Source organism: Uranotaenia lowii, chromosome 2, assembly GCF_029784155.1.
Source record: "Uranotaenia lowii strain MFRU-FL chromosome 2, ASM2978415v1, whole genome shotgun sequence".
Lineage (NCBI taxonomy): Eukaryota > Metazoa > Arthropoda > Insecta > Diptera > Culicidae > Uranotaenia > Uranotaenia lowii.
In genome coordinates, this window is record NC_073692.1 from 203,117,895 (window position 1) to 203,130,012 (window position 12,118).

Consider the following 12,118-nt stretch of genomic DNA (forward strand, 5'->3'; position numbering starts at 1 on the left):
ACCGATAAAAGAGTATCCCTTACCTCCACATTTTATAACCGTTTGAAACATTTCTAATGGGATTTGCTAGACAAAAGATGACACTCGAGATAACAAAAACCTGAAAAGCTCCCTCACCAAAAGAAGCACCTTAAAGTTCAATACCACTTCAACGATCTGAAGATTTCCTTTCTGACCCTCGAGCAAAAGCGAAGGCGAAAAAGCGGGACTACTGAAAATGCTAAATCAAGTGAAAGATAGCATCACCTACAGAAGGTACAAAGTCAACTTGGAAAAGTCTCCCGGAATGGCACGGAATGGAATGGATGGTCTGTGGCTTTAGTGGCTTTTCTCCGGACATTTTCCTGTTTGTGTCACTTGTTGTGAGCATCCTTCGTCCGGCATCTTCTCTCGGTTGCCAGCAATGGGACGGAAATTCTGGGAAAATACTTTCAATCCCTGTGAAGCGTGGTTTTGATGGATCCACCAGATGGTTAATTGAGGTATGCAGATAAAAAGGTCTGTCGATGGACCGAAAAACGCAAATGGATGAAAATTGCCAAGATGGCATTTTAGTACGTTGATCGATCAAATCTTTGAAGTTCGGTACTGAAAGCCGGGTAGGGTGGCAAAGTTTCAAATGATTGCATCCTGAATTATTTGTACCTTTGTACATATAAAATAAAATCAAATGAATCATCAAAATTGCAAGATTTTTGATTGAGAAACAAACCTATTATAGTCGCAAAAGTTCAAAATAATGTGAAAAAGCTTCAGTTTCGAGCTTAGAATAGATACTTTTCGCAAGAAAACACACTTTGAAGTTTCTGAGTTTCGTAAATTTCAATATTCTTTTCGAAAAGTTGTAGTTTTCAACAAAATTACCTAAGCAAAAAAATTGAAAATTAAAATCTCAAAACTGTATCAAAACATATAGTTTGTGATATAAAGAATCATTTGGCTTGAAATATTAACTCAAAATCGATCATCTTTACACTTGTATCCTTTTGAATCTGATGGTCTCAAATGTAAATTTCAAGAAAATGCAATATTCCGAGTAAAAAAAAATGATTTGAAATTTTAATATTTATTATCAAATTTTGGTTTCAAACTCATTTTTACATTTGATTTTGCGGGTTTCCTCTTTTCAGCACTGTTTTAGTCTCTTGATTAATATTTACAATGTTCAATCTTTGATTACCTGTTTGTTTTGACCATCTAAGTGGAAATGATTTGTTGGAATTTAAAAATTTTCTTCTTGAATCTACTACGTACAACTAAAACTACGTAATCGTACTATATACGTTTAATCTACTATGTACAGGTTGCTAATTGAAGTTTGTTCAAAAATTGGTCATTTTTCTTTATATTTGGTATTGCCATTGATATAAAGATCAACTCCTGGAATATTAGCATTCTGGTGGAGAAGAAATTCTAGTATCAAACGGGCGATCTCCGTAGGAATCTGTTCTACGTTTTCTGGAGCTTGTTCCTGTAAAATTGTGCACAAAAATTTCACACCAAAGCAGCGTAGAAGCTCGTGGCGTGGAGGATAGCCTTTAAGTCTTCTAAGCCAACGGTCATGAGATCAAATCTCGGTCACGGCATACATAGTACAATTTCTGTGGGTTAATGGTTTTAGCATTTGTGAAGATGAACGCTTAATGTTGAGTGAAAAGAATCTCTTACAGGGAACATTACAAAGAACATCTACAGTAAGTGTTATTGAAATTCTGTACGTGTTTGTGTTCGTTTTTTTAAGATCATGAAATTTGTTGGGAGACTCCCCTCAAGAAGGTCCAAAAAAGCATGTATGGTATTCTACTCTACTCTCTAAATTTTTAATTCATAATCAAATCATGCATACAAAGTGAAGATATTCAAGAGTAATCTAGACTAAAAACTAATGCTAAAACCTCTAAACCCCATTCCAAGTTCAAAACTTTGCTACAGTTTTTCAACATTTTCTCACTTGTTCAAAGAAATTAAGGTCTGAATATTTAATTTTAAATTATTTTACACCCATTTCGGAGGTTCTGATTCAATATTCCCATAACTGATATAAGAAGAATTTCTATTTTCGTATTCCGAATTCAGTATCAGGATAAGAATTCTTGAGTTTTAGTTCGAATATTCATAAGATATTAGATATGAAAAGCTGATTTGAAATCCAGGTTCAAATTTGGTTTTGCATTTTATGAAAAATTTGAATCTTATTATCGAAAATCATGTGCATTTTCAATATTTTGAAAATAGTTTTGAAAAAGTGAGTCAATAATTTTGAAAACAAAACTTTTGTATTTTATTCATATTCGAAGTTTCTTAAACTTAATTCTTACACAAAATTCGGCTTTTTAATGGAGATCCAAATTTGAAAACTCAGATTCAGATTCGTCATTTGAATTTAATATTTTAATTCAGATTCACAACACCGATTTAAAATAAATAAGGCCGGAACAAATTTCAAACCCTTTTTTTTTTGTCACTCGGAGTTGGAACAACGTGAGGGGGGGATAATAAAAAATTATGCAAAAAAATAATAATTCGGCATAAATTGCACGAAAGCTTTCACGCAATAAAATGGCAGACTATATCATTGAATAAATTTCAAGTCTAGTTATTTTTTATAGAAAAAATCAATAAAATGAAGAATACAAAAGGTTTTAAAACTCTCTACTTCCACAATGTGCTGTTTTGCTCTTGTAAACTTTATAATATTTGATACATTTTTCGAAATTTCCATAAAATACTTAATACTTTATTTATTTCTACCATCGATGTTTTTGTGAATTTCGAGGGGGGAGGGGGAAATTGATATTTGTTCCGGCCTAACTTATAGATTAATTTAGATTAAACAAAAACTACAGAATCAGTATAATAGATTCCTTAATAAGCATTCTTAACCTTGGCTCATAAAATTCTGATCTGGAGTTAAGATTCGTAATTCGTAGTTTTTGTTCTATTCAGAAATCATATATAAATTCGGAAACAGATTGAAAGATTTAGCTTGTAAATGAGTTTCATAAAATTGTTGAGAAATTCAAGAGATCATGAACTCTAAAATTTGCTTGTCAATTCAATTTATAGATTTGAAATTTTTAATCAAAATTAGTTTGTCCACACAATTCAGCAGAAAATCACTCATATAAAGTAGAATTTAAATTAATGCATGCAAATCTATGCAAAAACTCAAATTTTATTTAAAAAAAATCATCCATTTTCATTATGGAATTGATTCTTTTTGAAAATTACTTGCTGGTAAAGAAACATGTACCTGATATTCGCTTGAAAAATTTACACAAAATTCTATATTTTCTCGGTGCTCTCAGTTCATCTCTTTCCTTTTTTCAATTTTTATTTATTTTCATCAAAGGTTCAAATATTTGAATTTTTAAAAGAGTTTGGAAGATTGAACGTGTTTTATTTGAGTATAGAATAATTTTATTTAAAGAAATTGAAGGCTCTCCTAAAAAACTCAAATCTAATAAGTTTTATGCACCAGGCTCTCAAACTTATTTAAGATTTCAACCAGCGATGAAACTGAATTCCATATTTTGTTACTTTAAGTTTCATTATATTAAGCATTACATTAGCTGACATTTTAGGTTAAGGGCCAATTTCCTAAAGTTTCGATTTAATACGTAAACTATTAACTTAAACATGAGTAAACATATAGTTACAAACATAACTCGTTTTAATTTTTTTTTATTCGTGCATTGTTGGCCAAGAATATTAAAATTCATCTAGTTCTCAAAATAAAAGACTACAAAAGTTTGATTTTTTTCTTTAAGTCCTGAACGATTCCAAAAAGATTAATTGACAATACAACAAGGCCGGAACAAATTTCCAATCCTTCTTTTGTCACTCGGAGTTGGAACATCGCGAGGGGGGGGTCAATAAAAAATAATGCGAAAAACAAATAAAGTGGAATAAATTGCACGTAAGCTTGTATGCAATCGAATTGCATGCTATATTATTGCATAAAACTTATAAATCATGTTTTTTTTATCGAAAAATTCAATAAAATCATTAAAACAAAATGTTAATTAACTTTCATCTTCCAAAATTTGGTTCTTGGTCTTGTAATCTTTCGGATATTTGAATTTAGCTTAGCTTAGCTTAGCTTGATTAACTACTCACATCCACCTTAAACCGTAAAACCCGAAATGCATGGTTGAAGAAAATGTATGCATGACTTGTTCAAAAATCTAATTATGATAACAATCATTTCGAGCTCCACGATCGCTGGCGTGGCTCAGTAGAACAAGTTCCACATCGCCAATAATGGTTGCTACTCCATCTTTCGGATATTTGAAATTTTTATTTGAAATTTACCTAAAATATTTCAAACTTTATTTATTCTTCCCTTCGGGATTTTGGAAATTTCGAAGGGGGGGGGGGGGGGGGTGACAAAAGAAGAAATTGATATTTGTTCCAGCCTAAGAAACAATAAAAATAAGTGAAACGTTCATACATTTTCAAGCGCAATTATAGTCTACTATTTCAAGCACTATTTTTTTTTTCACTGTCAATTGAAATAGATAGATGACTTAGATTTTCATATTAAAAACCTGTTTTTTCACTTCCAAGAAGATTATGTTTGCAGAACACCAAAATTTGGAATTGAAAAAATGGCGAACTTTTTAAAATATTCTTAAAATTTCATTAGTTTGACTATAAAAATCCGTAAATTTATTTGAAAACTAAAATAAAATGTAATTTTTATTCATCTGCTTTAGCGATAAAAGTTAGCTGTTTCAGTAAGAACATTTAAAGATAATAAAAACTAAAAATTTGATTCATGAGGATCAGTGTTTAAAATGCTTCTTATCAAACTCTACTCGCTCATTTTCAATAACATCGTATGAAACATCTTAAGAATTCACAGAAAACTGCTGCAAAAGTTATCAAAATAACTTTAAAAGCATATAGAATATGTTGTCCAGGCTACAAATATTCTAAATGTAAAGAAGTTGCGACTAGTTTATGTCAGTTTTTGTATTTTTTCGTAATAAAACTGTTTGTTTACATTTTGTTTCATACGACGTAATGAAAGCTCACGCGAGATCTATTCATTTCTTCACTTTCTATTTGCTGTTATTTGCATAATCTTGAAATGATCTTACTAAAAATATATGACTTTCGCCAATAAGGACGATAAATTGAAATAACAAACATCTTACGGTGTTAAAACTCTTATTAAATTAAGATAGGATATGAAGATGAAAAAGAAATTTTTTTTGAGCCACGTTTGAATGATTGATTTGGTAGATTTTGGCGTATTGAACTCGAATCTTTTGTCTAATTTTGTCATTTATCCTTCGTTTTGATGAAGTTTATAAGATTAAAATAAATTAGTTCTAAGTTGAATCAATCTGATTAACTAAGAAATGTACATGACAGAAAAAAACTGATTCTGAAATTTCTTACTATACTTTATTTATTTTAAGAATAATATTGGTGATGATGGTGATTCATGATTTTAAAAAGTAAATTCTACAGTTTTTTTTTTAAATTTGGTAATACAAATATTTTTGACATTACTGAAGAATGTTTTTAAATATATAAGATTTGATTTCACATAACAAATTTGTAAAAGTCCACATTACGATTCGATTTTTGCTTTTAAAAATATCTTACGTTCAATTTAGATAAAGCTTCTTTAAAAATATGTTAAAAATATTTTATTTCACAGTATTGGAAAAAGTTAACAAATAGAAAACGTCTATAACTTTTTGCGCAGATGTCAAAATTACTTGGAGGAAGTTGATGAAAACCTTTTTTTTTTATTATTTGTAATGTTTTAAAGTTTTGTCAGAAAAGTGCAAATTTTTTTTATTCTTACTTTTTTTCTTTCAAAATTTACAAGGCACCAAAATCAGTCACTCAGCATTAAATTATTGACAGATTAATGTGAATTGTGTGGCCTTGTTTAATTTATGAACCCTTTTGAATGTGGAATTGAAGAACAAGAAACGCAAAATAAAATTGTGGCTTAAATTGGTTTCTTGAACTATATTTATCTAAATAGAAGTTCTAATGATACAAACGATTTTTTCGTTATAAAAATGATTGATAATGAAGTTATCGATGAACTTGTTTAGATACATTAAGTTATAAAATTTGCTAACACAGGAGTATTTTAAGAAAAGATTTCTGCAATGCATTCTAGTATTATTTTACATGATTACAGTTTCTCAAATACCCGAGTGACACGAATTTGTCATAGAAAGCGTTGTGTGAACTTTTTCTCTTAAAGACCTGTAAAATGTTCTATCAAATACGATTCTGAATCTTAACTTAATCGAAAAATCGCAGCAAAAGTTTAGTATGATCTATTAGCCGTTTAGGAACTCATTATTTACCTTTTAAAGTAAAATTATTATAATTTGCCAACAATACATTTTCAAAAATCAATACTCCATTTCAGACACATCTACGCTTTGTCTGGTGTCTAATAGTACAGCTGAATAAACATTTCAATCGACTCCCCATGTGCTATCCAATTGACTAGAATGATCCATGCTTTCGAAAAGAAGTTTGTCACAAAGCACGAGAATATTTAGCTGACTCCGTCAAATAGTGTTCAACAACATTTCAAAAATTAAAACAAAGCATTTTTATGTTGAGACTCAGCACTATTTTCTATTAAACTGCATTTCATTATTCTTTTCTGTTTGCGGGGGAGCTAGTATTTTCAAAATATTTCTCCGGTCGGATGACTTCAGGTTTAATCCAAAACTCCGATAAGCGCTTCCGACGGATGGATTTGTAATCAAACACAAACGCCACATTGTTGTTTTCTATGCCGAAATTACATCACAAATGCTACGTCAACACAAGTTTACTGATAACACCACTAACCTTTAACTAATTCCCACGTCTTGACAGTGTTTTTATTTTTTGTTCTCTCCCGCAGATTCGCGATTCCACCGAACGCTTCTTTGAGAATAGTGAGTCGGAACCCGCCTTTGAATAGAGATAGGCAGATCAGCAAGCTCGAGTTCGCGAAAATCCTTCGAACCGCAGAAAGTTTTCCACTGAAGTAAGTATTCAGGGAGCCGTTTATCTTTCCATCCGAGCTTGGAAAACACAACACCTCCGCAGGCGAAATTAATTGTGCAGCCAGATGGAAACAACCAATGGAATCGAGTTCGATTCGGGGAACGCGGAATTGAACCAGAAAATTTCCGAATGGCTGCGATGGGATAAGGTACGTGTTGGACTTGGGATGGGAATTGCTTTCTGTGGTTCTTTCCTCGAGTTGATACACCTTTATTAAGTTCTGTCCTTTTCAATTTTAGAACGAAAACTCCTCAAATGAAATTAAGTCGCTGGTGAAGGCTAAAGAATGGGCCACCTTGAGTGGACGTTTGCTGAAGCGGCTGGCCTTTGGAACGGCTGGGCTTCGAGGAGTAATGCAGTCCGGGTTTAATGCTATGAATGATTTGGTGGTGATACAATCAGCCCAAGGACTCTGCCAATACATACTTCAGTGTTATCAATCGGCGGACGATCGTAAGCGAGGCGTTGTGCTGGGATACGATGGTCGTTACAATAGCAAAAGGTGAGTGAATGTTCTTTTGGATTAGCTTTTTGTGAACAGAATTTTAAAGTTTACCATAGTATAAGTAGCATAAGATGACTATAGAAGAAAAACACAAGATGCCAAAATGAGTGTGCCAAAATTTTCAGTTAATGAATGAATTTACCGGAGCAACGAAAAATGACTCGTTCCCAAAAAGTGCTTAAAAATAAATGTAAACAAAAATGTCAAAAAATTGGCTCGACGGATTTTAGTCCTACATCACTCTAGGCCTAAGACATTTCATCTCACAATACTGTATAACGTTCACGAATTAAAGCTGATTTAATTTTTAATTTCGATTCGCAATTCAATGAACCTTTTGTATTGCAACTCAAAAACCCTACCTCGTCTTTAGCATGGGATTTTATTAAGAAGTGTCTGCAGAGGCATAAATTGGTGTTTTTTTTTAAATTTCTATCAAGCTGTCCTCTCAACCCGCATGATCACCAAGCTGTCCTCTCAACTCGCTTATTGGTGTTATTCAATTTCTATCAAGCTGTCCTCTCAACCCGCTTGATCACCAAGCTGTCCTCTCAACTCGCATATTGGTGTTTTTTTTTCAATTGCTATCAAGCTGTCCTCTCAACTCGCTTTTTGGTGTCATTCAATTTTTTTCAAGCTGTCCTCTCAACTCGCTTGAATATTATTATACACCGAACAGTCTTCCGAATACGCTAGCTAGTTATTTCATTTTAAAGAATTCACCTGTTTTTCATTTATTTTTCCTTTCTGAACAGCATTTCAGCACATTTGAAATTAAGTCTGATTCACTTTTGGACTTTAAATATCAAAAGTACTTAATTTTTTCCCAACTTTTGGTAGAACTTTCTTAGCGTGCGTAATTTTGACGATGTTTGTTTTTATTCGGCTCGATTTTTTTCCAAACTTTGTAACAAAACACAATTTGATTGGCAAATACCTGCCACGGTCGCCAAATGTGCAGACTGGTTTAGCCTTCCGTAGTGGAACCACCGGATCACTTGACCGTGTCTTACCGGGACAACTACGCGCTGTCGTGCTTAGCTCGCTCACCCGCTCGCACTCGCTGACTGACTGACTGACTTGCGTACACACTCGTGTGGGGTGACCAAGTGTAGGTTCAATCCATACACACACTAATCATGCTCAGAATTTGAAATCAACCATTTTTAATTCAAAATTTATTCATCAAATACTAATCTAACACTTCTACAAGTTGGTAGCCATATGACAGGCGACAAGCGCCTTCTAAATGTTCAGCTCTACATTCAAATGGGTTTTCTAAATTGAATAAAGCCATAAAACTCCTTTTTTCGAGGTACAAAGAATTTTATGCTAATTTTGGCTTTTCTAAATCCAAGCATGCAACTTTTTAAAATCGATGAAAATCTTTTGAGAAAATTCTGCATACTTAAACTTAACTGGATGAATTTGAATTGGAAAAATTATTTTATCTCAGACTTTTATCACTGCAACTCTTGCAATAAAATAAAATATTCTCTTCTTTTTTCATTCAATTTTATTCAATTTTTTTGTTTCGATTATAGTTGTTTTACCATCTTTATGGCATTCGCGACTTTATCAACGTTGCAGTTGGCGGATCGTTATTGAAAACTTTTCCGGTACAACTGTGTTCGATGTTTACTCTTGGGCTCGAACTCGCGGACATCGGCTCAGGAGACAACAGACTTGCCAACTGAGCTATATCACAAGCCCCAATTTTATTCAATCATCAACTACATATGTGTTTCGAATCAATCTTTTAAAGTCCAGATTTATATACTATCCTAATCAACAATTCACATTTTCAATCGTGATTAATTTTTTTTTCCTTATTTAAGATATTTCCACGGAATTTTTTTTATCAATTTTCTATCAAGAAATGTGAATCAAAATTATTAAGAAATAACAATTATTAAAATTTTGCTGAATAAAAATTGTTCCAGGACAATTTCTAACCTGATCTTAAAATAATTTTTTTCATTAATATTCCTTCCCTTCACCTCTTTTGAAATTGCGACACGTTCTCCAAAAATCGCTACCGAAGGATCCCCGTGAACCAACGGAACGCCATGTAGAAATCCAGCTCTGCAGTTGAAGGAAGGAACTTTGAACCCCCCTTGGTGATACTCTCCGACGACTTATATGGACCGTTAGAGAAAACGGAGTTAACCCCAACCTACTGTAAGTAGTCATCACTCACTTCACGAAGGAATACTTTCGAAGTTTTGGAAGATTTCGCACATCGTACCGATACATAAAAGTCCGTCTAAGCTTTAACTTGAAAATTATCGTGAAGTGGCTATACTTTCTGCCATACCAAAGATTTTTGAGAGCATCGTTTACGACCAAATGTAAACCCTTGGCTGGAGAGGAAAATGTCGGACGTTCAACATGGCTTTCTGAGACTGCGGTCGACCGTGACAAATCTCGGTGAAATTGTATCGCGAACTTCACAGTTGATTCACAGTGAGGTTTTCAAGTCGATACTATATACACGGACATGTCGAAAGCATTGATGTGATCGAAATCAACACTCTTCTCTCCGTACTTTGGAAGAATGGAATTGCTGGTAACTGCCTTAAATGAATACATTCTTACCTAATTGAAAGAATTCAGTACGCGAGGCTGGGAAATGTCAGATCTGGTGCATTTTCAGTTAACAGTGGTGTCCCACAAGGAAATCACTTGGAACCCCTTCTGACGAGTTTCCCGAATTTCTGCACGACATGATCGTGCTGATATACGCTGATGATCTGAAAATATTTCTTCCTGTTTGTCACCAGAAGGATTGATGCCTCGAAAACAGCTTTATCATTAATAGGAAGACGTCGGTAAAAGATTTTTTAGTGGAGATAGACAGAGAACTTGTAACCATTCATTTAATGGTTACAATAAAAATTGTGATTTTTGGGCCAGTTTGGATGAAAATTTGTAAATATTGTAAATAAAAACTATTGTTCGTAAATGTCTAAAATTAGGATAAGATATCTACATGTTTGTGTGGTGTCTTGTCCTAGTTTTAATAGCAATCGGCTGGTGTCACTTAGGGATTTAGTTTTTGTTTATTTATTTATTTGTTTAAATTTTAATTTTCCGTTATTTATTTATTTATTTATTTATTTATTTATTTATTCATTTGCATATTTATTCATTTTCGCGTTTATTATTTATTCATTTAGTTTATAGTTATTTGTTAGGTATTAGTTTGTTTATTTAATATATTATGTTATGGAATGCACGCCATAAAAAGAGATGTTAGAAAATAAGACACCAGCCCTCTATATGTCAGTTCCTGTATTGTTCCTGTCATGTTGCTGTCATCGAAGGGAACGAGAACATCACAGACGGGAAATGGGAAAAGGGCTGAAATGAGAGGCATGCCTTTCTGTGAAAGGTATAAATAGGAGGAGCTCGCAAGACGCGAGGCTTTTTTTTGCAAGTTCCGGTCCGTGGTTGAGCTGCAACAGCGACGTCACACACTCAACGTGACCCTTACGTTTCAACCCGTAATTAGGCGGCTTTGACCCCTTTCCCCGTTAAAAGTGTTCCGGCAGTGACCCGGAAGAAAATCAACGGCTAGTTGGAAGACTACACTTCGTTTTTCCCCAGCTAGTCGGTCGAGGCAGCTTCCGTGTAGTGAACCTCGGAACAATTGAATTCCCCCAGTGCTGCTAATCATCATCAGCAATTCTATGAACACACCGGTGTCCCGTGAGTGCGTCAGGTCGTGCCAGTGAAAGTGCCCCAACCCGTTACAACCCCCTTCGGGGCACTCAGCGCTGTGGTGAGGCCTGGTGGGAATTCCGTCCGTGTGTTCTAGGGCCGACCGAAAAGCTAAAGCCCCTCGATAGAGTGAGACACTCGCGTGGTGACAGTGCACACAGAACGCTCCCGGACCGACTAGTGAAACGTAGGCCTACGCTCCACAGGCCGAGTTGTTGCTCGAATTGCTCGCTGAGCATTTCGACCTGGTTCCTGAAATCGCCCTGTTCCTGCTTTCGCCATTGATCCCGTCCGACGTCCTAGCCAGTCCCCCAACGAGTCGACCACCGAGAACGGCCGCAACGAGACCAGTGTCAACCATCGAGCTCAGAATAAATGCGCAAGTACTAAAATTAAAACCCCAAAATCTTTCCTTAGTTTTTTTATTGGGTCAATGAACCCTTAAAATTCAAGAAATCGTGAATAGAAAAGAAACACGATATTAGAAAATTCGAATAAATTTTGTATGGTCTATTCTTCATCCAAATTGTAGAGTCTTTTTAATTGAATGTGCATTCCTTGGAATTTCCGATTAGTTTTGATTTTCCTGTTGTAAAATTTTGTTAGGTTGTAAAGTCCGCCCATTAATCACAGTTTTTCTGTTTGTTGTTCAATGTTTCTCCGGTGATCAATTTTGTTTCCCTGTTGAGCTAGCGCCGGGAAGTAGGGTCAAAACGATTCTAACAAACTCTAGATTTTGTTTTGATTAGGTCGTATGAACCATTATAAACAAAACTGAGTTTTTGACTGTAAATGGTGATTAATCATGTAATCTATCTTCGGTAAAAACTTGGTTTAGTTTAGTCG

The 12,118-nt window shown here is 34.1% G+C and overlaps 1 protein-coding gene across 3 annotated transcripts in view; it reads left to right on the forward strand.

Moving 5' to 3' along the window:
* The window catches only part of LOC129745044 (glucose 1,6-bisphosphate synthase), a 30,299-nt gene that overhangs the window by 1,948 nt on the left and 16,233 nt on the right, over positions 1-12,118 (forward strand). For 2 of the 3 annotated variants that reach the window (XM_055737867.1, XM_055737869.1), the window contains exons 2-3: positions 6,899-7,192; positions 7,284-7,546. In XM_055737867.1, coding sequence (XP_055593842.1) covers positions 7,109-7,192; positions 7,284-7,546 — 347 coding nt within the window. In that variant the 5' untranslated portion in view covers positions 6,899-7,108. Of the gene's footprint in view, positions 1-6,870; positions 7,193-7,283; positions 7,547-12,118 lie in introns of all 3 variants that reach the window. The other variant, XM_055737868.1, reaches the window with a different exon arrangement.